The sequence below is a fragment of the Cotesia glomerata genome, linkage group LG10, assembly GCF_020080835.1.
Source record: "Cotesia glomerata isolate CgM1 linkage group LG10, MPM_Cglom_v2.3, whole genome shotgun sequence".
Taxonomy (NCBI): Eukaryota; Metazoa; Arthropoda; class Insecta; order Hymenoptera; family Braconidae; genus Cotesia; species Cotesia glomerata.
Window position 1 is genome coordinate 12703850 of NC_058167.1, and position 21902 is coordinate 12725751.

The following is a 21902-nucleotide window of genomic DNA, read 5'->3' on the forward strand; positions in this document are numbered from 1 at the left end:
TAAATGGAAATTAACTCGTTGAGGACACACGGGGTCCAGTGGACCCCACTTAGTAAAACAGTTCTAATTCGTTTCCTTCTAAATATCTTAATAATTTTTTTTATTTTCTAATAATTTAAAAATACTGAAAAATTGTTTAGAAAAAAAAACTTACGAAATTGAACTTTTTTTATAAAAAAACTCGCAGAAATTTTGATTTTTACGATATCGAAAAAAAACTGACGCTCTTGTATTCGGAAAACAATATATTTTAATGAAAAAAATTAATATTTGATGAAGTTTGAAAAAAATATATTTATTCTGAAGTTTGAAGTTACGAATTTCGGTTAGTCACTTAAAATGAGAATAAGACATTTAAACATGCTAAATAATATAGAAAAATTTAGTTTTTTGTCATGAAACTCTTTTTTTTATAATTATTACAATAAAAAAATAAAAATATCTTCAAGAATATCAATGAAATAAGTCGTATATGAGACTAAGTCTCATTTATAAATCCTTCTAAATTTAAAATTGCCTCAAAGTTCACCAGGGGTCTACTGGACCCCGTGTGTCTTCAACGGGTTAATAAAATTGTTCATGGGCTTATCGAATAACGACGGTCTAATTAGCAATTCGGCTGCCCAATTTCAAAACACAGTAACTAACATTTAAAAATTTTTTTCAATTTTTCTTATTAAAAAAAAGTTTGCCCGCCAAATTGATGAAAAATTTCATTTGTGAGTAGAAAATACTTGAATATAAATATTTTTAAGAAGAAATACTTAAAATTTAGGTCTAAAAGTTATAAAAAATGCAGCAATACTAGAAAAAATCAGGTATAAAAATTTTGCAGTTACTGTGTTTTAAAATTGGGCAGCCGAATTGGTCTCTCCTTATTTTTTAGAGGGTGATTTTTTAACATTTTGATGTATAGTAGCAATAGGACTTTAAATATTAATTACTTCGAGAATTATAATGATTCCTTAATGAAAATCGAATTGTCGCTTCATAATCGATAGAACTTTATAGCTAAATTAAAAAAGTTCAATAAAAATATTTATAATTGAAGATGACCAATTTTTTGTGTCGATTAATCAAAATTGAAAAGATACCTTTTAAAAACTCAACTCAATTATACTTATAAATTATTTGAATACTCCAAATTAAAATATAATATCTCTATTAGATATTAAATTGTTTTTTAAAGTGATAATAAATTTTAAACTAATTATTTTATCGTACAAATGGAAGATTCTCCAAAAAAGAGTTAAACAATTTGTTAATTAAAACGTCGATTATTAATTAAAAAATATATATAACGTTACAACGAATGATAAGAGCTATTGTTTAGGTCAACAGCGAATTGTATAACTTGAAATCTAAAGCGTTAGCACTATTATACTCATGACAATGTCATCCGGACGAATTCTGAAGCGAGTACTTGTATAGTATTACATAAGGATCCATGCTGGTACTTGGTAGGTTTACTTGAAACCCAACAGTTTGTGGCATTCTCTTCTCTTTACTCTATACCAGTTTCAATGCAGGAATGCTTCAAGTAATATGTAAGTCATGCTCGAAGAAATTCCACAGAAAAGGATGCTCTGAGGCGTTAATTACATCACTGTGTATAATGTTTTTAAATTTATAGTATAGAGAAAGTACTTTAAAAGCGTGACGGGTTTTTATAAAATGTGAAGGGTAATGAAGAGGATATAAATAGAGCAAAAAAAAAATAATAAAATAGATGAGTAACCCTTTGTGTAAGTGCTTTCGTGCATTTGATATCGATCTAATCTCTTGGATGCTTTTAAACTAATTTTTTTTACTATCTTTAGTTAGACACTATGTACATACTTCTGGCTTGAAGATAAAACTTGTTTAAAAAAAATTTGCATTCTAATGGCCAGCAGATAAAACAGTCGAGTAATCAAGTATGCAAAGAAGCACAAAGAGCGAGGTGGAAAGATAAAGAGAAGGAGAGATTGAGTATAAAGAGGAGCTTCGTTAGGGTCGCCTGATGAGAATATGCGAATATAGTATGTAGTACAACTTCACACTAGCAGGTACCATTGATGATGTTGAGTTGTATCTTGTATCCACTGTGCGACGACGCGGTAATAAACACCTGTTATACATTTTGATGAGTAAATTAACTGGATTTGTACACAGAGAGTATGTACTCTGGAATATTAAAATTTTAAATAAAAATAACCTACCATGAGTTTTTTAATTTTATTAAATAAATAAAAATATTATTTACACTCGATTATTCGTTCCGATAATTATTAATAATTATTTATGTTTTTGATAGATGAATTTTTTCATGTCTTAAAGGGGAACACCACTGGGACGAAATAAAAGTGATTTTCGGGAGTTTTTTTGACAGGGAAAATAAATGAATTTGGGAATCGGATTTTTTTTATTTTATTAAGGGTACATTAAAGATTATTAACATAAATTTTTATTGAAAAATATTTAATTATTACAAAGTTATTAACAACCTCATAGAGTACTAGAAAAAATTTTCCCCTTAATAACTCAAAAACAGATCATCTGAAAATAAAAACCCAAATTGCTTTTTAATCAATAAAGATGTTGTCGTTGCACGTATGGAATTTTAAAAATTTTGATTTTAAAGATTTTTTTAGTCGTGTTAAAACAAAAAAAAAAAAAACAATAAAGTAAATGAGAAAATTTATTAAAATGAAGTTAATCGACATTTCAAAATTTTTAGAAATTTTTTATTTAAAAAATTTCAATAAAACAATTAAAAAAAAAATTGTCACATGTAAAAAACTTGAAAAACTATAAGTACAATTTTTTTAAATATCTTTTTAGTTGTAATTTAATTAATAAAAAAAATCAAAAATTTTTACACGTCTGTTAACTTCAGTGTCATGAAAATTTATAAACATTAGGTTAGCCGACATCTAAAAATTAAAAAAATTTTTTTTATTGAAAAAATTGTGAAAAAAAAATTTCATTTGTAAAAAACTTTAAAAATTATAAGTGCAATTTTTAAAAAATATTTTTTAGTTCCAATTTATTAAATGAAAAAACAATAAAAACGTCAGCTAACTTTAGTATTATAGAAAATTTTCAATCAGTCGCCAAAAAATATTTTTTTAAAATTGCACTTATAATTTTGAAAGTTTTTTACGAATGAAATTTTTTTTTTACAATTTTTTCAATAAAAAAAATTTTTTTTAATTTTTAGATGTCGGCTAACTTAATTTTCATAAATTTTCTCATTATTTTTACTGTTTTTTTTTGTTTTAACTCGGCTAAAAAATTCTTTAAAATCAAAATTTTTAAAATTCCGTACGTGCAACGATAACTACATCCTTACTGATTAAAAAGTAATTTGGCTTTTTATTTTCAGATGATTCGTTTTTGAGTTATCGATCCGACCATGAAGGGGGAGATTTTTTCTAGTGCTCTACGAGATTGTTAATAATTTTTTGTAATAATTAAATATTTTTTAATAAAAATTTAGGGTAATAATCTTTGTTGTACCCTTAATAAAATAAAAAAATTCTGATCCCCATATTTCTTTCGGCTGCCCAATTTCAAAACACAGTAACTAACATTTAAAAATTTTTTAAAATTTTTTTTTATCAAAAAAAAAGTTTGCCCGCCAAATTGATGAAAAATTTTATTTGTAAATAGAAAATACTTGAATATAAATATTTTTAAGAAAAAATACTTGAAATTGACGTATATACTCTGAATTATTAAAATTTTAAATAAAAATAACCTACCATGAATTTTTTAATTTTATTAAATAAATAAATAAAAATATTATTTACACTCGAATTATTCGTTCCGACAATTATTAATAATTATTTATTAATTTATTAATATTTAATATGAATTATTTGTTATGTTTTAGATAAATGAATTTTTTCATGTCTTAATAATTTCGATTTTGTAATAAATGGTTTCCCGCAAGTCTGACAAATGAAAGGCTTCTCTCCAGAATGGTATCGCATGTGTACTTTTAAATGACCCGACTCGTAATAAGCTTTACCACAAATATGACATTTGAACTTCTTGAATCCTGTGTGGTACTTGAGATGCCGGGTTAACTCTGGACGTGTCACAAATGATGCATCACAATTATTGCACGTAAATTGTTTGTTGTTCAGATGTTTTTGAACATGTCGTACCAATTCGGAATTTGAAAAGAATTTTTTTCCACACGTTTCACAGTTAAACCGACTGCCAAGTGTGTGTCTTTTCATATGTGTGTTGTACGTGTTTATGTTTGAAAAATTAGTATTGCAGTGAATGCATGTCAGTGGTTGGGATGAGTGAGTTGCTTTGTGACTTTTCAGCTCCGCGGTTTCGTCAAACTGTTGACCGCACTCATCACACACTAAATTACGGTTTTGGATCAAACAATGACTAGCGTGATCATTTATCATCTCCGTCGTCAGTTCTTCACTACAAAATTTACACAGTACAACACTTTCGAAGTAACTGTCTTTGAATTTAAAACCCAAACAAATACCACCTTGATCAATTATTCTATCCAACTTATTTCTAACTCTTGGAAACTGACGGCGCCGTGTTCTTTTTGGCTCGTTTGTTTTTTTCTTTCTTTTCTTCTTAGTTTCAGTAGCTTTAGATCTTTCCGTTTTTATATCTTCAGATTCAGAATTTAATTTAACAATTTCTTGAGAAACAGGCTCAGAATTTGTCAAAGCGTCAAATAATAATTGTGAATTTTCTGGCTCAGATTTTTCATAAAATTCATCTAAATTTGGTTCTTCTTCTTTAACTTCAGTTTTCAAACATATTTCTTTTTCAATTTTATTTGGAGATTTATCATGGGCCTCACTTAATAAACAGTGATCGTCTACATGATCTTTTAAATCTTTAACTGAATTAAATTTTTTAGAACATAACTGGCAAAAAATATCATTATATTTTTTCTGTTTCTGTACATTACTCATTTTATTTTTGTCTCCATAATTTTCATTCTTATTATATAAGCCTATTTTTACATCTTCATCTAATATTTCTACTTCTTTATCAGCATTTTTTTTCAATTCCAATGTATCAGCAGTGTCCCATATCTGTAAGTATTTTATTTTAAATAACATAAGGTAAAAGACACAGTTATTGACACTGGCCTAGTTGTTTGACACTTGCAATTTTATTCTAATTAAAAAAATTAAATGTTTTCAAAAAACTAATTCTCTTATAATTTATAATTCAAAAATTATGTTTATTAATTTATTTTTTTTTAATTAAAATAAAATTGCAAGTGTCAATAACTAGTCCACTGTAAATAACTGGGTCTTTTACTTTACACAGAAAAAAAATGTTCTTGAATCAAGATATAATTTTGAAAAGCTTCATCTTCTTGATTTGAGTAAAAGAATTCTTAAACTAAAAAATTTTTAAGTAAATTTTACATGATTCAAGAATTTTTGGTCTTAATTCAAGACACCCTCTTGACAAAATTATTTTCTTGGTTCAAGAATTTTCTTCTCGAATTAAGTTAATTTTTTTTTTCAGTGTATAGATTATTATAAAAAAATATTTACCTGTGTAGAGTCATTGGGCATCGTAACTACGTAAGTAATTCCCGAATCATTATTGTCCGAGAAAATATTTTCTTGTTCACCTTCGAAATTCAGATCATTTTCATTATTTATTTTTAAATAAGATCGGAGAGTTTTGTCGGAAAACTCAATCAAATTTCTGAATTTGTAAAACTCTTCAACTTTTTTTTTACAGGTCAAACAAATAGCAGCAGGTAAACCATCATGCGGATTAAGCTGTAATTAAATTAATCAATTATATAATTATTTATAAGAAATAATAATAACAAATAAGTTTTATTTGTATCACAACTATTGTGTTTTACAAAGTTACAAAGTTGTTTTTTTATACATCTTTTATAAAAAAAATAATTTACTCTCTATTCACTGATTCTTTCTCTAGTCTTATTATTTTTTGGTTTGCACTATTACTACTTTACATTGTAGTTGTCTATAATTAATTAGATTATGTTGTATTTGTGCTACCAATATACACTTATTTATAAGAAATACATTAAATTTATTAAAAAGAAATTTAAATATAGCATGTGAAAATACTTAAAAAATTTTAATATAAAAAAAAAAAAAAAATCAGGTCTCCTTTTTTTAATTTTTAACTTTTTTACTCAATAAAAATAACATTAGAGAAAATAAAATAGCTGCCGACTATTCACAATTTTATGTAATATTTTACGAAAATTAACTTAAAAATTAACAAAAAAAAATTAGAAAAAAAAATTGAGATGAAGAAATTAAAAATCCAATTTTTTGAAATAATTTTTTGGAACAAATTTGTTTATTAAATAAATTTTTTTTAAATGTTCATATGACTGTTAACTTGAATGTCCTAATATTTTTGAACAGGTTTAAAAACATGATAATTAATTTAGCAGATATTTAATAATTTTAAAAGTTTTTTAAATCAATAAATTATGGGAAAAAAATTGACATGTAGAAATTTAAAAAAATTAAAAATGCAATTTTTTAAAAATAATTTTTCAGAACAAATTTACTTGTTAAAAAAAACACAAAAATGACTTTAATGTCATCAGTAACTTTAAAAATATACAACTGTTACTGCATAGTAAACATAGTAATAAAAAATAACCTTAAATTACCTGAACGTCTGCTAAATAACTAAGAACATCAGCAATATTATTACTAGTATCACCAAATATCGGTGACATTTTTTTAATCCCTTGTTTAAGGCACACCCGACATATATTGCTTAAATTAATTATTTTTATCTGCGACATGGTATTATTGTCGTTATTGTCAACTGTAAATCCGCGCAAAAGTGAATTCTTCATCAACACGAACACAGCCGACTATTGAATCACTAATAATTGAGCTCGACCATCAACAATATCGATTTTTCTTTTTCTCTCTCGAGGCTCGGCATCTCGATTCAATCTCCAAAGAATTGATTATTCCTTTATTTTAAATTCTTCTAAAAATAAAATTGACATTTAATAATAAACTTATCGATTATTGATAATCAATATTTATTAAAAATTTTTTGACAATACCTACTAAATTTTAGTGAAGTAAAAACTAATTAATTAATTATGACATGCTGAAGATGGCTAGTCTCCCGGAAGAAGCTAAATACAAATGCAAGCGCACAAAAACATATATGTAAATATGAAAATGAAGTTAGCTGACATTTCAAAATTTTTAGAAATTTTTTATTAAAAAAATGTCAATTAAACAATTAAAAAAAAAATTTCCACATGTAAAAAACTTGAAAAACTATAAGTACAATTTTTTATAAATATTTTTTTAGTTGTAATTTAATTAAAACAAAAAAATCAAAAATTTTTAGACGTCTGCTAACTTCAGTGTTATATTAAATGCATATTCGGGTAGGGTCCAGATATAATACCTACAATAGTTGCACACAGATGAGCCGTGGTGTATGTATACAATACTAGGGACACGCCTCACTCCTGCACAATAATCTCGAGCCCAAAAGCATCTTCAGCACCTTTGAGCCTCTTTAACTGATTTAAATAAATAAAATAAAAGCTAAATGATCCACGAGCAGGATGACAATGAATTCCCGAAAATCGGAAGAGTTATTTAAATAATATAAATTTAAATAAATAAAATAAAATAATTGAATAAATATCTAATTACTTGATAATGAAGACAGTGGAGTGATCGATATGATGAGGGCGCTTGGTTCGAGGCTACGGCTGGGAAGTAAACGCGCATGTCACTTCAGTTGAACAATCTCTTTCTGTCGTGGCATCTAGAGGTGAGTGGTTGTGCGTGAATATTGCACTCAAGTATAATCCTAAAATTAATATACCAAGGAATTAGCATCGACTGTTAGGTACTAAAAATAATTAAAATTAAAATAATTAAAAATAGTGCTGTGCTGTAAGTTTTGTTAATTACTTATCATTCGCGGTGTAATTATTCTATTCAAGTTCAACGCATGGTCTTTTTATGTTCGTATCTGCCGGCTGTGCCTTACACGAGGATTTTTTTAAAACTTTGTTCTAAAATCTATTATTTATATCGGTTTTTATTTTTCAGACACTGTTAATTACTCAAGAAAATGATTACGAGTCTTGGGAATCATAAATTTACATTTTTTTTTTATTTATTTTACGGTTCAATTCATCTTTCTTTGTCGCTACGGGAACGCAACGCTTCGAATCACGACCAACCGGATGCAGTATGGCCACCGATTGTCATAAATTACTGTTCGCAACTTTCAATCTTTAAATTTTTATAAATTTACAATTTTTCGCCGGTTAAATTTATTAAAATTTTCATTTTTTTTGCAGTTATTTCTTCAATACTCAATATTACACTTATTCGCTCAATACTTGCAATTAGTGCTCAGTAATTAAGTATTTATAGTACATACAAGAAAGTCGATAGTAATTTCTAAGTATAAAAATAATTATTTCATAAGTATTAAAATTTTTATATTAAATATTGTAGATATTAAGGATTATCTCTATCATATCATTTCCGACATATTTGTACTAACACATGCATTAATGATTCATTGCCTCATGTTGCAAAATAATTTGCCGACTCAGTGACTAATTGTTAATTGATCTGAATGCAACTGAATAAATGTGTCGGCGAGTCGATATTTTTTTTTTATTTTTAAATTCTTGCTAGATACTTTTTTTTTTTGGTAATGATAACTTTTAACATTGAATAGTAAATATTTAAAAAATTATCGATTAGAATTAGTTACGCAATGTTCAATTAAAGCAGCTTAACTCGGCATTATTGCGATACTCATAACATAAAGCGTCACGATTGTAACAGTTATATATCGTCACCGTGAACTCGGGAATACAAAATGGCTGCCGGGCTCTCTAGTCTCGAAGGTTCAGAGCATCGCCACGTGGACGCTCCAAGAAGATCCTCTTTATTGCATTTTTTTTTTTTTAAATTTCACTTCATAAATTTGAGTAACAGTAATTTTTTCTGATGAAGCAATACGCGTTAATTTTTTATAAATTTCAATAAATTAGCATGATGATGATGAAAAATTTACTTCATTCGTGGTTTCCACCAGAGAATTTCAATGATGGCTTAAGGCGTCTGAATGTTAATTTATTGATTATAATTTTTTAGACTATTTTTCTGTTAAATATAAAATATATTTAAGTTGAGTTTGATGATTATTAATTTTCGTTTTTTATTGTTTAATAGATTTGCCGTAATTAACAGATTTTGACCAGACTGAAAAAACCAAACCTTCAACATGGGTAAAGAAAAGATTCATATTAACATCGTCGTCATTGGACACGTAGATTCTGGAAAGTCTACCACTACTGGACATTTGATCTACAAATGTGGTGGTATCGACAAACGTACCATTGAGAAGTTCGAGAAGGAAGCCCAGGAGGTAAAATTTCATTTTTTTATTATTTAAGGTAGTACGAGCGCTAAGCGGAGTGAGGATATGTATTGACTCTAGCGCGGTAAGGGAAGAGCAGTAATCATATGATTTTTCTCCATATGTAAATATACATTTAATATTGGCTTTTATTTTTCTTTTAATTAGTCGGGCGAGTGTAAATTTTTTTGAATTAAATTTATCACTAATATATTTACTTTCATCCATAAGTTTGTTAAAAATATTCACCTACAGTCACGAAAAAAATATATGAAAATTAATTTAGCCGATTTTTAATTATTTTAATAATTCTTGTAATAAATAAATTGCTGCTAAAAAAAATGGATATTTAGAAATTTTAATAAATTAAAAATGCAATTTTTTTAAATTAATTTTTCGGAATAAATTTTTTTATTAAATAAAATTAAAAAATGGTCAAGTGACAGCTAACTTTAATATCATGAAAAATACAGAAATTTAGGGTAGAAGTACCGGTTTTGGCCATTTTTGGTCACTTGATAATTTAGTTAGCTTGTAAAAAATTTAACTATTAAAATAGAATTTTTATAGAATTTATGAATTAGTACATTAATGTAAATTGAATCCATATAGTCTTGCACTTATAGAAATATTTACACAATTATTTGAAAATAAATTGGCCAAAAAAAGTACACTCAATGTTTGGAGTTACCTCATAAGACCAAAGTTAAATTGTTCAACTTTATAGTTAATTATTTATTTAAATAACCGGGCAATTTTCTTCAAATTTTCGGAATCTATTTAGATATATTTAAACTTTATACACTGATAGAAAGATTTGTTTATGGCTAAAAATATTTGTTAATATTTAAATCATTTATTAGAGACCACTTTTGAGTCCTTAACAAACATTTCTTATTATTTACTAAATAAATATCAGATTTATTAAATACAAACAAATAATTTTAAATACTTAATACTAAAAAGTGGTCTCTAATAAATGATTTGCTAAATATTAACAAATATTTTTAACTATAAACAAATCCTTTTATCAGTGTATTGATAAAAAAAATCAACTCTTTTATCAAAACTTGCCTCAGTGCTCGTACTACCCTTAATTCGTGAAAACTAAAAGAATTAAATTTACCTAATGATGATTGATTGTTGAAATCATCTTAGATTTCGACCGACGAGCTTCGATAAGGTGCCGGGGCCTTGCTCTATGTTGGAATTCAGGCTCCTGAAACATAATACAAATTTTATTAACTTTTTTTAAAAATAAAATGCAAAATTAATCTAAAATTGTTCATTTTTTTCCAATAGATGGGTAAAGGTTCCTTCAAGTACGCGTGGGTACTCGACAAATTGAAGGCCGAGCGTGAACGTGGTATTACCATCGATATCGCTTTGTGGAAGTTCGAAACCGCCAAGTACTACGTAACCATCATTGATGCTCCCGGCCACAGAGATTTCATCAAGAACATGATCACTGGTACATCCCAGGCCGATTGTGCCGTCTTGATCGTCGCCGCCGGTACTGGTGAATTCGAAGCTGGTATCTCAAAGAACGGTCAAACCCGTGAGCACGCTCTCCTTGCTTTCACCCTTGGTGTCAAGCAATTGATTGTCGGAGTCAACAAAATGGACTCCACCGAGCCACCCTACTCCGAGTCCCGTTTCGAGGAAATCAAGAAGGAAGTGTCTTCTTACATCAAGAAGATCGGTTACAACCCAGCCGCTGTTGCCTTCGTCCCCATCTCTGGATGGCACGGAGACAACATGTTGGAGACATCCAGCAAAATGGGATGGTTCAAGGGATGGAAGGTTGAACGTAAAGACGGTAACGGTGAAGGTACCACCCTCATTGAAGCCCTTGACGCTATCTTGCCACCAAGCAGACCCACCGACAAACCTCTCCGTCTTCCCCTTCAGGTAATTTATTTATTTTTTTATTAACTATTAAAATTATTAACTAAATATTAATAATTATTAAAATTATTAGAATTATTAAAACTATTAATTACACGGGAAAAATAAGATGACACTGGATATCATCCCAGATTATACTAAGTGAAAAAAAATTTCAGATAGTAGCTAGTATAATCCAGATATCACAGTATAATCTGGATATTTCTAGCTATCTGACATTTTTTTTTTTTTTTTCGCTACAGATATCACTGAATATAATCTAGGATGATATCTAGTGTCATTTCATTGATTCCGTGTAGTTATTAAAATTATTCATTCTTAACTATTAAAATTTCAATTAATTTTACATGATGATTTAAAGTTCAATTCATTCGTGGTTTCCACCGGAAATTAATTTAATGACGGCCTAACGTGTCTGATTTTTTTTAATTGAATAAAAAAAAATTTTTATTTTTAAAGTAAAGATTTAAATTAACAAAAATTATTAATTAATTTCAGGATGTCTACAAGATTGGAGGTATTGGAACAGTACCAGTCGGTCGTGTCGAAACTGGTTTGTTGAAACCAGGTATGGTTGTTACTTTCGCCCCCGCTGGACTCACCACTGAAGTTAAGTCCGTAGAAATGCATCACGAAGCCCTCACTGAGGCCGTCCCCGGAGACAACGTTGGTTTCAACGTTAAGAACGTCTCTGTCAAGGAATTGCGTCGTGGTTACGTCGCTGGAGACTCAAAGAACAACCCACCCAAGGGAGCTGCTGACTTTACCGCTCAGGTAAATAAAATATCCTTCTAAAATTATCCCTATAATTATTTTGTTAAATTGATGCAATGATGATGAAAAATTTACTTCATTCGTGGTTTCCACCAGAGAATTTCAATGATGGCCTAAGGCGTCCGAGTATCAATCAATTAATTAAAATTATTTTTTTAAATTAATATTTTACTACAATTGAATTTTAATTATAATTATCAATTGAATTTCTTTTTAGGTTATTGTATTGAACCACCCAGGACAAATCAGCAATGGTTACACGCCTGTATTGGATTGCCACACAGCTCACATTGCCTGCAAATTCGCAGAGATCAAGGAGAAATGTGACCGTCGTACAGGAAAAACCACCGAAGAAAACCCAAAAGCCATCAAGTCAGGTGACGCTGCTATTGTAAACCTTGTTCCCAGCAAGCCCCTTTGTGTTGAGGCTTTCCAAGAATTCCCACCTCTTGGACGTTTCGCCGTACGTGACATGCGTCAAACCGTTGCCGTCGGTGTCATCAAAGCCGTATCATTCAAGGACGCTACTGGAAAGGTCACCAAGGCCGCAGAAAAAGCCCAGAAGAAGAAATAACCTGTTTTCGCGTAAAATTGAGCCGCCGGGTGTATGCCGGCATATAGTAGCACCAGTAATTTGTCGTCTCTCTTTGAGCCTCTCATGTGACTATCTAAGGAAGATGCATTCATTACAAACAATGACAACTTGTATAACATCATCGTTAATGAAAATAAATTCAAATGGTTTTAAGACTGCTAAGAATAGACAAACTAATAACGATATTAAAAGATCAAGACGGTTTATTATCACTGTTAAGTGTAACAAAATAGCCATGCCATACTTCAACAATATTTTAACTTATCCATCTAAACGTTCAATCCGAAACTCTTTTCATCGTAAAGAATTCCGTAGGAAAGGACGTCGAGAATCAATTATGGCTGCTGCTGCATAATTAATTATATCTTATTAATTAAATTTTGTCATATTTGTATTATTGTATACTTTCTTTTTTAGGTTTATAAAAAAAAAAAAAAAAAAAACAATAATAAAATAATCAATGAATAACGCGTCTCCTTGTCACACCATGTAGGCACGAGTGGTAAAAAGATTGAATTCAAATTTACGCGAGCTATTATATATAAACACCTGTTTAACAATTAACATCATAATTTAGTTCGGCTTAATTATATTTTCTAATTATACGGAACAATAAATCCTATATCTGCGATACTCGACAAGAACATCTTTTTTTTTCTTTGATTTTTTTTACTTTCATCATTCATCCTACTTAATATTAATTTTGTAATATTTAATTAGTTTTATTTGATCTTAAATATTAAAAGTTTGCTCAATAAGCATGAATTTGTTGAGTTCGTTATAATGATTATAGTTATAATTGATTTGTTTAAATCTTTCACTTGCTCTAATTAAGGCGGGGTCAATTTTATAATGTTATTAATAATTAATTAATACTTTCATACACTTTGCTGATATTTATAGCAGTATGCTGTATATATAATAATTATAAACAAATTACAAAGGTGGTTTTGTCGTAATATTTGGAAAACAATAAATGCGGAACTGGAAATTAAATACTCTTGTTATTTATTTCTTAATTGTAAATATTAAAACTTTAGTTGTTAATTATCAGACGGCTTTAATAATGCTGATAAGTTCCTTTTTAAATTAAGAATTCTAGGTGGCGCTGCAGTCGCGCTGATCAGCTGTTTAAATCAACAAAAATCATCAGATGTTGTTCACTTTTTACCCCCACTATATTTAATTTTGGCAAGAGAGGAACATCTAATCTAAGAATTTTTGGGAAATGAAATAATTTTAATAACTTTAAATGTTACAACACTGAAAATAATAATAATAACAATTAAAAATTTAGTTTAGTACTCGGAAAATCCGTAATTCTTGTTGTTGCTGTTAATAAAATTACAAGTGTTTAGTTTATAAATGGCGAATCTAAGGTCGTTGTGGTCTTCAGTATCAAAAATAAATTTTTTTGGAGCACGTTGTACTATTGTAAGTACTTTTTATTTATTAATAACAATAAAATAATTAATTATTTAATCTTTATGAAATAAATTTGATTTTATATTTTTTATTTACAAGTAAATATAAAAAAATAACCTCAATTATTTTGTGATATTAAAATTAGGAGACATTTGACATTTTTTGAATAAAAAAAATATTTTTTTAAATTTAATTTAGGTTTTTTTTTTAATTTTTTACTTGTCAAATTTTTTCTTAATTATATGATATTAAAATTATAATACATTTGACAATTTTTGATTTTTTAAACCAATAAAAATTATAAATATTAATGACACTGAAGTTGACAGACATAAAAATTTTCTTAGAATTTTATGGCAATTAAATCATTATAAAAAAATTTAATTAAAAAATTTCACATGTGAAAATCAAATGAAAATTAATTTAGCAGATATTTAATAATTTTAAAATTTTTGTAACAAATAAATTATGGCAAAAAAAATTTTTTTAAAAAATTGACATGTAGAAATTTAAAAAAATTAAAAATGCAATTTTTTTAAAGAAATTTTTTGGAACAAATTTGTTTGTCAAAAAAAAAATTTTGAAATTGTCAAGTGACTGCTAACTTTAATGTCATGAAAATTAATAAAAATTACCAGTGAAAATTTTTCGAAGCATTTTTTAATTATGATTGATTTGTTATAAAAATTTTTAAAATTGACAGCTGACGGCTAACTTCAGTATTATAAATAATAAAATAATTTTTTAAAATTGCACTTAGAATGTTTTTAATTTTTTAAAATTATTATTTAGTTACAAGTGAGACATAAAGCAGATATACCAGAACCTGATTTTGTAAAAGCTAAGCCACCGGTACCAACACCAAAAGTTGGAGCAGCCGGAATTTACGACTACGACAAGTGGGTGAATGCCTGGATGAAAAGAGACGTAAAAAGACGTCGTGCTGTTGAACAATATGCTCCAGTGCGCACTCGTTTAATAGCTATCAAAAGATGTACCTTCTTACCTAAGGAAATTACAGTACGTTAATTTTAATTATTATAGACTTCTTTTTTCTGAATAGTACTGTGGCTTTTAATTTGATGATATTTGTTTATTTTTCTTACATATGATTTTTTTAATTTAACAGGAAATTGCTGACAGACAAATGATAGAAGATATACCAAGAGTATCATCTACACGTCAGTTGACTCAGAGATGCGCGGTAACATCTCGTGGTCGTGGTAATCTTCCTCGGTGGAGACTCTCCAGATTTGTCTTTAGGCACATGGCTGATTATAATAAAATTGCCGGTCTCCAGCGAGCTATGTGGTAGAGTGATTAATATTTTATATGGTACAATACAATAAATTAAATCAAGTGTGTCAACTTGGTGTTTTTATTATCAATCTTTTCATTCGACGATGAGTTTATAAATTAGATAAACATCTGTCAACACGTAGGGTATACTACAGTAACATGTCCATAAAAATAATCATCTTTATTTTCAGATCATGATTTTTTTTCTATCTGATTTAACACGCAGTAAAGCGCAAGTGCATACTCAATCGCGGGATTATGAACTTTTTACGAGTTAGTCTACTTTTAAGCTTAACGCTGGTAACTTCTTTTTTATATTTTATGATCTCTATTTAGCAGAAAGTTTGATATTTTTTTTTAAGTACTTAATTTAGTAATCTAATATTGAGTATAATATATTTATTTATTCAATAATTAAAGTTTATCAGTGATAATTGTCAAATGTCAAGATTATATTTAAAAATTAGGTAAGTTTTTTAATTTTTATATTTTACATTAAGCTAATCTATATTATTAAAAGGATAAGAAAAATCTTGTGTCCAGGATAATCACATGATAAAATCGATTTTTTTAGTGAAATTTAGTGTCATTGTAAAGGTCTCGACTTGAATTTGTGCCTTTTCAAGGTTTCATATCATTCTCACTGATAGTCAATTTATTATGATAAGTATTTAGGCTGCGTTCGGAAATGCTCTATCTCTAGATACATAATCAAGAAATTACCTTGAATCTCGTGAACTATTGACATTTTTAAAGATATAAGCTCATCCTGATGTTACACTCATCGAGACCTTTCATTTGAGTACCCACATCAATTTTTCATATATTTATATATATTTTATGTATGTATATTTGAAAAATATATCAAAATGCATATGGGTACTCAAATGAAAGCTCTTGATGAGTGTAACATCGGAATGAGCTTATATCTTTAAAAACGTCAATATTTAAGAAAGTACAGTGCAATTTAATATAATTAAGAAATGACCTTGTATCTTGTGAACTATTGACATTTTTAAAGATATAAGCTCATCCTGATGTTACACTTATCGAGACCTTTCATCTGAGTACCCACATCAATTTTTCATATATTTTATATATTTGTATATATATATATTTATTTTGCATTGTACAACAGTAAAAACTGTTTTTTACAATTTTTTCATCACTATATATATATATATATATATGTATGTATATATGAAAAATATATCAAAAATGCATGTGGGTACTCAAATGAAAGCTCTTGATGAGTATAACATCGGGATGAGCTTATATCTTTAAAAATGTCAATAGTTACAACAGTACAGTGCAATTTAATATAATTAAGGAATGACGTTGTATCTTGTGAACTATTGACATTTTCAGAGATATAAGCTCATCCCGATGTTATCTTTGAAAATGTCAATATTATTTAAGAAAATACAGTGCAATTTAACTGAAGTCATTATTTAATAAAGCAAAATTTTATTTATTTATAGTTCACAAGTCACGGCAGTCACATAGTGACTGCAAGGTTGCTAATATTTATTGTTTTTAATAATCCTACATATTTTACTAAAAATTAATTGCTATTGATTTTGAATTAAATGTGTAAAAAAAAAAACAATTTATTTATAAAATTTAATTTCCACCGAAGATATAATAGATATAGTTGACAAGTTTATATGTTTAATCATCGCCAACACGTCGGAGCTCACAACTGGGTGTAACAATTAATTTATCAACATGATACTATCTATCCTTTAATTAAACTTTTTTCATTTTTATAATTAATTCATTCAAGATAAACTATTTTTTTTTTTTTTTTTTTTAAATACTTACAGTTTATTTATAAATACACTTATGAGCGATTTAATATCTAAAATTAATGGACACAAATTGTCATGTTGAGTCCAAAAGGGTCTTACAACAATACTAAACGCAGTGGTGATTACAAGAGTGCCTGTCGCAAGGTATGGCCATTTCTAGTTACTGAAGGTAATAATATGAGTAATTCAAGAGATGACAGAGCTTTGCATCATTACACGGTTAATCGATCGGTACCAGTAAAGAATTTTCTAGCGCCAGAAGTTAGTGGTAAACGAAATACGCCAGACGAGGTATTAAAATAAATTTAAATTATCAATAGTATGCATTGTTATTTAAATTAAATTCAACGTTTATTTACTTACAGAATAATGAAAGCTTTCATAGAGCAATTGGATCTATTTTGGTGGTGGCACAATTTTTTGGAGTTTTACCGCTCTACGGTATACGTGCTCCAACATCTCAGAAGCTATCTTTTAAATTAAATTCACTTAAGACTTTTTATAGTATTTCTTTAATGATAGCACTTATTTTTATGGCTGTAATTTCTATTATTCACATGGTTAAAACTTTAAACTCAGATGCATTTCAAATTCATGGTAAGTAAAACATAATTTATTAAAATTAATTATGTAAGAATGAGAAAATTTTTATTTTTTTTATGTATAGAATTTTCAATTTAAAAATTATTATTATTATTATTTATGATAAGTATTTAGGCTGAATTTCAAAATGCTCTATCTTTAGATACATAATTAAAAAATGACCTAGTATTTTGTATACTATTGACATTTTTCAAGATATAAGCTCATCCCGATGTTACACTCATCAAGACCTTTCATTTAAGTACCCACATCAATTTTTCATATATTTTATATATTTATATATATTATATATATGTATATATGAAAAATATATCAAAAATGCATGTGGGTACTTAAATGAAAGCTCTTGATGAGCGTAACATCGGGATGAGCTTATATATTAGAAAACGTCAATAGTTAAGAATGTACAGTGTAATTTAACAGATATCTTGTAAATTATTGACATTTTTAAAGGTATAAGCTTACCCCGACATTAGACTCATCGAGACCTTTCATTTGAGTATCCACATCAATTTTTCATATATTTTATATATGTATATATGAAAAATATATCAAAAATGCATGTGGGTACTCAAATGAAAACTCTTGATGAGTGTAACATCGGAATGAGCTTATTATATCTTCAAAAACGTCAATAATTAAAAACAGTACAGTGCAATTTAATATAATAAAGAAACTACCTTCTATCTCGTGAACTATTAATATTTTTAAAGATATAAGCTCACCCTGACATTACACTCATCGAGACCTTTCATTTGAGTACCCACATCAATTTTTCATATATTTTATATATTTATATATATTATATATATATGTATATATGAAGTATATATCAAAAATGCATGTGGGTACTCAAATGAAAGCTCTTGATGAGTGTAATATCGGGATGAGCTTATATCTTTAAAAACATCAATATTTAAGATAGTACAGTGCAATTTAACAAAAGTCATTATTATGTATTTATAGTTCACAAGTCACGGCAGTCACATAGTGACTGCAAGTTTACTAGTTATTATTATATAAGATTTTTCCTAAATAAAAAATCACGATCATAATAATGGAAAAAATATTCAATTCTAAAAATAATAATATTCCAGGAGGAATAGCAGCAGCAACAGCAGGTGCGGTTTTTTATGGCAATAGTCTCTTTGGCCTTGGTTTATTCATGTGGTTATCTCCACGATGGATTAGCCTTCAACAACAGTGGAAATCTATGGAGTTACAACTAGATAGGTTTTATCTCAATTTATTTTAATATAATCAGATTAACTAGTCGAGTAGAATATATAATAATTGTTTTCGTAACTGACTTTTTATAAAACTCACGTACTTATATTTTATCCTGATTCTACAAATAATTCATGAAAGTTTCAAGTAACATGTCATAGCACAAATAGTTCTCAGTAATTTAGATATAATAATAGTTCGTGATAAATTATAGGTGTAAACAATCGCGACCGCGGCTTCGCTGGAAATTCCGCGCGATAGCAATTACAATCATGACTCTAGCTCTTACTGAACATGTATTGAGTATCCTGGTGAATTTACCCGATAATAAAGAAGCGGAGAGCTTAAATAATACTTGGAAAGATTCACTGAGAATTTACAGCCAAAAATCTCATGCATTTATTCTCAGCAGCTGTGAGTAATAAAAAAAATGATAAATAGAGTTACTGATAAATAAATAATTAGTTTTTTTTTTTTTTTTTTTCAGTAAACTATAATGTCGCATTAGGAATATTTTTATTCACAATCAGCAAAATCGCGACGTTCACGTGGAATTTCACAGATGTTTTTGTTATGCTGGTGTCAACAGGCCTCGCTGAAAGATACAAGAGTTTAAATAAATATTTGTTGAAGACTTCGTCGATTAAAAATTCAACTATCGATTGGGGAGAATTTAGAGAGAATTATGCTACTTTGAGTAGTTTAGTTAAACGAACTGATAGCGACATGTCACCTGTTATTTTGTTATCATTCGTTAATAATTTATACTTTATATGCCTCCAATTGCTTAACGGTCTATCGTAAGGCTCAAAAATTTCATTTTTTCACACCGATTTATATAAGGAAGATAGCCACTGTGAAATTTAAAAAAAAAAAATTTTTTTTTTTTATTAAATCAAAGTTTATACATTCAAAAATATGTATCTAGAATTTTATATGAAAATTCTGAATATTTTTTTAGTTATAGTCATTTTTTTTCCGTACTAGTTTATTCAGGCGGAGATTTTGAAAATTTTGATTTTTAAGATTTTTTAGGGATGAAAATTAATGACATTAAAGTTAGCAGTCACTAGAGAATTTTTTAATTTTTTTTAACAAAAAAATTTGTTCCAAAAAATTATTTAAAAAAATTGCATTTTTTATTTTTTAAAATTTCTACATGTCAATTTTTTTTTGCCATAATTTATTTGTAAAAGAAAATTCTAAAAATTATTAAATATCTGCTCAATTTATCATCATTGAAAATTAATTTAGTATTATTTAATAATTTTAAGATTTTTTTTAACAAATAAATTATAGCAAAAAAAATTGACATGTAGAAATTTTAAAAAATAAAAAATGCAATCTTTTAAAAGTAATTTTTTGGAAAAAATCTATTTGTTAAAAAAAATTAAAAAATGGTTGTGACTGCTAACTTTAATGTAATTTTTTAGGGCTGTTGGAATCCAAAAAAATGAGAAAAAAAAAACGAAAAAATTTTTAATATGTCGCCATTTTTTTTTGAATCTAAATTTTCAAAATCCCCTACGTGGAACGATAACCATATGTTTGGTTTTTTTGTTTTAGATAATCCGTTTTTGAATTAGAGAACTTACCGTGGTGGGGGAAATTTTTTTTAGTGCTCCACAAAAATGCTTATAATTTTGTAGCAACATGATATTTATTAATCAAAATTTAGGAGAATTATCTTTAATGTATACTTTATAAAACAAAAAAACCCGATCCCCAAATTCCTTTATTATCCCAGTCGAAAAAATTCCCTATTTTTTCGATCCTCACACTGGCTATCCCCCTTAAAAAAAATGACACTGTTAGCAGACGTCTAAAAATTTTTGATTTTTTTTTTTTTTATTTAAATTACAACTAAAAAGATATTTCTAAAAAATTGCACTTATAGTTTTTCAAGTTTTTTACATGTGGAATTTTTTTTTAATTTTTTCAATAAAAAATTCCTAAAAATTTGGAAATGTCAGCTAACTTAATTTTCATATAACACTAAAGTTAGCCGACATTTTTAATTTTTTAATTTTTTTTCATTTATTAAACTATAACTAAAAATTGCACTTATAGTTTTTCAAGTTTTTTACAAATGCAAATTTTTCTTTATTTTTTTGTAATAATTTTCCAATTAAAAAAAATTCTAATAATTTTTAGATGTCGGCTAACTTATTTTTCATCATTTTCATTAAAAAAATAATAAATAAATAAAAATATTTCTTCAACAGGACCGAAAATATGAGCATGTTAAATACAGTGTATTTTTTTTTCTCTTTTGCATTTTTACTATCCAGAACAATTGCTGTAACTTTATTTACAGCCAGGATCAATGATCAAAGTAAAATTGCTCTACCAATACTTTACAATTCTACTGCGGTGAATTATACTGTTGAGGTATGACCTATTTTTAATGTGTACTTTCCTAACATCAGTTATTAGATTTGTAAACAAATATTTTATTATGGATTTTTTATCCAGATGCAGCGGCTTCAGTTTCAATTAACAACTGATGAAGTGGCATTAACTGGATTGAAGTTTTTTTATATTACAAGAAATTTTATGCTTGCAGTAAGTTAATTACTTAAATTAATTTATTTAATTTAATATAAATAATTAAATTTCTTATGATTTAGGTCGCTGGAGCAATCGTTACTTATGAAGTTGTATTGCTGCAATTTAATGTAGCAATGAAGAAATAAAAATAATAAAATAACATGTATTAATATAATTAAAAAAGTAATGAACAACGTGATTAAAAAAATTAATCAAATAAAAAACCTTTTATTTAATTAATACAACATCGCATGTTTTAATTATTTATTAATTATATAAATTTTACATTTTTATATTAA

General features: G+C 27.3%; 4 protein-coding genes and 1 long non-coding RNA gene across 7 annotated transcripts; 4 read left to right on the forward strand and 1 right to left on the reverse strand.

Moving 5' to 3' along the window:
* Positions 1–1220: 1220 nt before the first annotated feature.
* LOC123273137 lies at positions 1221–2251 on the forward strand. Its single transcript, XR_006511263.1, has 2 exons — positions 1221–1745; positions 1821–2251. It is a non-coding gene; the product is annotated as an uncharacterized LOC123273137 (long non-coding RNA).
* Positions 2252–3840: 1589 nt separating this feature from the next.
* On the reverse strand, positions 3841–7611 carry LOC123273164 (zinc finger protein 34-like). 2 transcript variants are annotated; one of them, XM_044740423.1, is made up of 5 exons: positions 7427–7611; positions 7067–7141; positions 6656–6987; positions 5541–5774; positions 3841–5066 (listed from the first exon to the last, which is right to left on the reverse strand). In XM_044740423.1, the coding sequence occupies exons 3-5, from the start codon at positions 6845–6847 to the stop codon at positions 3867–3869; spliced, it is 1626 nt and encodes a 541-aa protein (XP_044596358.1). In that variant the 5' UTR covers positions 6848–6987; positions 7067–7141; positions 7427–7611; the 3' UTR covers positions 3841–3866. The 2 variants fall into 2 exon arrangements, with proteins under 2 accessions (XP_044596358.1, XP_044596359.1); XM_044740424.1 differs by lacking the exon at positions 7427–7611 and having other exon boundaries at positions 7067–7151.
* Positions 7612–7761: 150 nt separating this feature from the next.
* On the forward strand, positions 7762–13684 carry LOC123273166 (elongation factor 1-alpha). The gene is made up of 5 exons (XM_044740428.1): positions 7762–7875; positions 9225–9420; positions 10714–11322; positions 11818–12093; positions 12311–13684. The coding sequence occupies exons 2-5, from the start codon at positions 9277–9279 to the stop codon at positions 12665–12667; spliced, it is 1386 nt and encodes a 461-aa protein (XP_044596363.1). The 5' UTR covers positions 7762–7875; positions 9225–9276; the 3' UTR covers positions 12668–13684.
* A 149-nt stretch (positions 13685–13833) lies between these two features.
* Positions 13834–15481, forward strand: LOC123273167 (28S ribosomal protein S14, mitochondrial). Its single transcript, XM_044740429.1, has 3 exons — positions 13834–14122; positions 14906–15133; positions 15243–15481. Exons 1-3 carry the CDS (start codon positions 14054–14056, stop codon positions 15426–15428), a joined length of 483 nt encoding a protein of 160 aa, XP_044596364.1. The 5' UTR covers positions 13834–14053; the 3' UTR covers positions 15429–15481.
* Positions 15482–15860: 379 nt separating this feature from the next.
* LOC123273165 (gustatory receptor for sugar taste 64a-like) lies at positions 15861–21802 on the forward strand. Of its 2 annotated transcripts, XM_044740426.1 has the most exons (9): positions 15861–15879; positions 17239–17514; positions 17589–17820; positions 18924–19059; positions 19268–19467; positions 19541–19853; positions 21279–21444; positions 21529–21618; positions 21684–21802. In XM_044740426.1, exons 2-9 carry the CDS (start codon positions 17299–17301, stop codon positions 21747–21749), a joined length of 1419 nt encoding a protein of 472 aa, XP_044596361.1. In that variant the 5' UTR covers positions 15861–15879; positions 17239–17298; the 3' UTR covers positions 21750–21802. The 2 variants fall into 2 exon arrangements, with proteins under 2 accessions (XP_044596361.1, XP_044596360.1); XM_044740425.1 differs by lacking the exon at positions 15861–15879 and having other exon boundaries at positions 17189–17514.
* Positions 21803–21902: the final 100 nt, after the last annotated feature.